We start from the raw sequence: 2,338 nt of genomic DNA on the forward strand, positions 1-2,338 counted from the left end.
CAAAATCAAATATATGGTAATTCAAACTGAAAGTCTTTAATTCCTCAATTTCCAAAGGTGCTTGTAGCTCAAGCATAAAGGTCTTCTCACAAATGAAAAGCATCAAAATGATGCTGTTTTTTTTTTTTTTTAATTGTAAAAGTTTCAATATTTGAGGCAATCGATTAAACCATCACTATATTTCTGTCTATATAGTCAAGAAATTAAATGTTTGGCCTAGGTACACGCAAGAAGTTAATAAATAAATATATAACGTATAAAATCCATCTCTCGTTCAATTCAAATCAAATGCATTTATCCCAATTTGAAGCAGCCATGCCATGCATACCTGAAGATCAGAAAATTAACCTGATATCCATAAAGCTATGAAATTCTTTATATAATTATTAATTATGACGGAAGGGACGAGGTCAATGGGATTTCACTCTCCCGAGAGGCGATTGAATTGTTTGAAGATGAAGGAGTTTGTTTATTTTCCACTTTATTATCTCTCCTTCCTTCGCCGTTATGATTTTCAGTGCCATCGCCTTCGTATTCAACCTCGACGGAGGGAGCTTCTGTCGGCGCTGTTGGAGAATCGTTATTGTTCCCTTTTGATCCTGTGCTATAAGAATTTGAAAGATTACGATTCTCTCCGCCTCTGCTACCGCCCCCACCACCGCCACCGTCACAACCAAATCCAACGACCATCCTGAATCCGAAAACCCGCGAAAAGATTCGATACATGCAAGTTACAAACCAGAATAGCCAAGGGAGACAAACGAGGGTGACACCTGCAATGGCCAGCCATGATGTGGAATTGGATTCAGGGAGGATCATGTACATTACGAGGAAGCCGCCCCCGGCGGCTATACAAAGAAACAAAGCGAAAGAGACGAGCCATACAAAAGTGTTTCCAGATTGAGGATCTCGAACTGCCATTTGGGAATAAGATAATAATTTGAAGATCAAAACATCTAAAGAAAGGCTTTATCATCGTCCATTCTATTCATGAATATGAATGTTGGTTTGCATGATCCAGAATTAGGCCATAGAAGCATCCATGAAAGATCTTCAAACGTCATTGGGGTTTCACAGAGTTGACATATTCAAACTTCAAAAGCTGTTGACGTGAAAAATGGTGGAGGGAGATGAAACAAAAAACTTAACGGAAGGAGAGAGATAAGTGACGAATATTTAATAGTTTTTATTTAAAATCAGACAAAAAAAATGATGAAAATAGCATAAAATTGTTATTTCTACATGTAATTTATATAATGTTTAAGCTCTTATTACGTGCTTCCTGTTGAAACAGACATTACGTTTCCAACTATTTTTAATTTATAGTATGATAGTAAAACTGTTGGTTGTCACTCCATGTGTTTGGCTCAAAATTGGCTGCTTAATTGTTAAGGGAAAAATAGTGTTTTTGCATTTATTGGATGTACATAAAGGTTTTTGGCTTTTTTTTTTTTTAACGGTTTAATCTGAATCCTTACGGAATTATTAAGAGACAAAGTGCAAAGAGAGTCTGAGAGTTTATATGTGGATGCATTAGGGTTTGTGTTCTTGTACAATTAGAGATTTGGATGAAACATATGCACGTAGTTATTGTAAAGAGTGTGAGAGTATATTGTAACACTTGTTCTCGTGGATAATACAACTAGGGAGGGGAAGGAAGGGGTGGGGAGAGAGGTGGAGAGGGGGTATCAATCTCTGTCTCCATTATGGGGATAATAAAGAATCCCCCTCTTCGTTTCTTTTTCGTGAAGAAAAACCTCTTCTTCTCTCCTATCCCCATTCCCATACCTGTGGAAAAATTTTTCTCTCTATATCTGTAAATATAAATTTTAATTATTTCATGTTTTTCAATAGATAAAATAAATTATATTTACCCAAAATATTACTTGCTACAAGAGCTATAAAATATTCACTAGTTACTTTAGTTCAAATACAAAGTTTTCTTTTTATAAAAAAATCAATAGTATTCACAAAATCTAACAATATGCAATAATCAATCCCTTCATTAGTAGTTTTTCATGTTGATATCTTCATTAATTATTCATATTGATACAAAGTAACATTTTAAAAAACTAGCCTGCAATAATTAATTTCAAAAGCAAAATTAATTTAAAAGCAGTATATATAGGAAATACTAGTGAATTTGTAATTAAAAATATAAAACTAATTTAAATATACTAAAAAATCAAAATCCACTTACATGCTAAACATCAAGGTTGGACAATGAAACTCAAGTCCATATCATCAATTTCAACCACAACATTTGCAAAAGTAGGTAATGAATTCTTACAATATTTTAAAAACCAATTATCCATATTCCACTTGAAAATAAAATTAA

The 2,338-nt window shown here is 33.5% G+C and overlaps 1 protein-coding gene across 1 annotated transcript; it reads right to left on the reverse strand.

The window, feature by feature from the left end:
- Nucleotides 1-269: 269 nt before the first annotated feature.
- Nucleotides 270-1,062, reverse strand: LOC123198555. Its single transcript, XM_044613246.1, has one exon. It carries the CDS (start codon nucleotides 919-921, stop codon nucleotides 391-393), a length of 531 nt encoding a protein of 176 aa, XP_044469181.1. The 5' UTR covers nucleotides 922-1,062; the 3' UTR covers nucleotides 270-390.
- Between the last annotated feature and the right edge of the window lie 1,276 nt (nucleotides 1,063-2,338).

The sequence above is a fragment of the Mangifera indica genome, chromosome 16, assembly GCF_011075055.1.
Source record: "Mangifera indica cultivar Alphonso chromosome 16, CATAS_Mindica_2.1, whole genome shotgun sequence".
NCBI lineage: Eukaryota > Viridiplantae > Streptophyta > Magnoliopsida > Sapindales > Anacardiaceae > Mangifera > Mangifera indica.

Excerpts from the sequence above, each read along its gene's own strand:
- LOC123198555 (XM_044613246.1), bottom strand. The coding sequence starts at position 921 with ATGGCAGTTCGAGATCCTCAATCTGGAAACACTTTTGTATGGCTCGTC.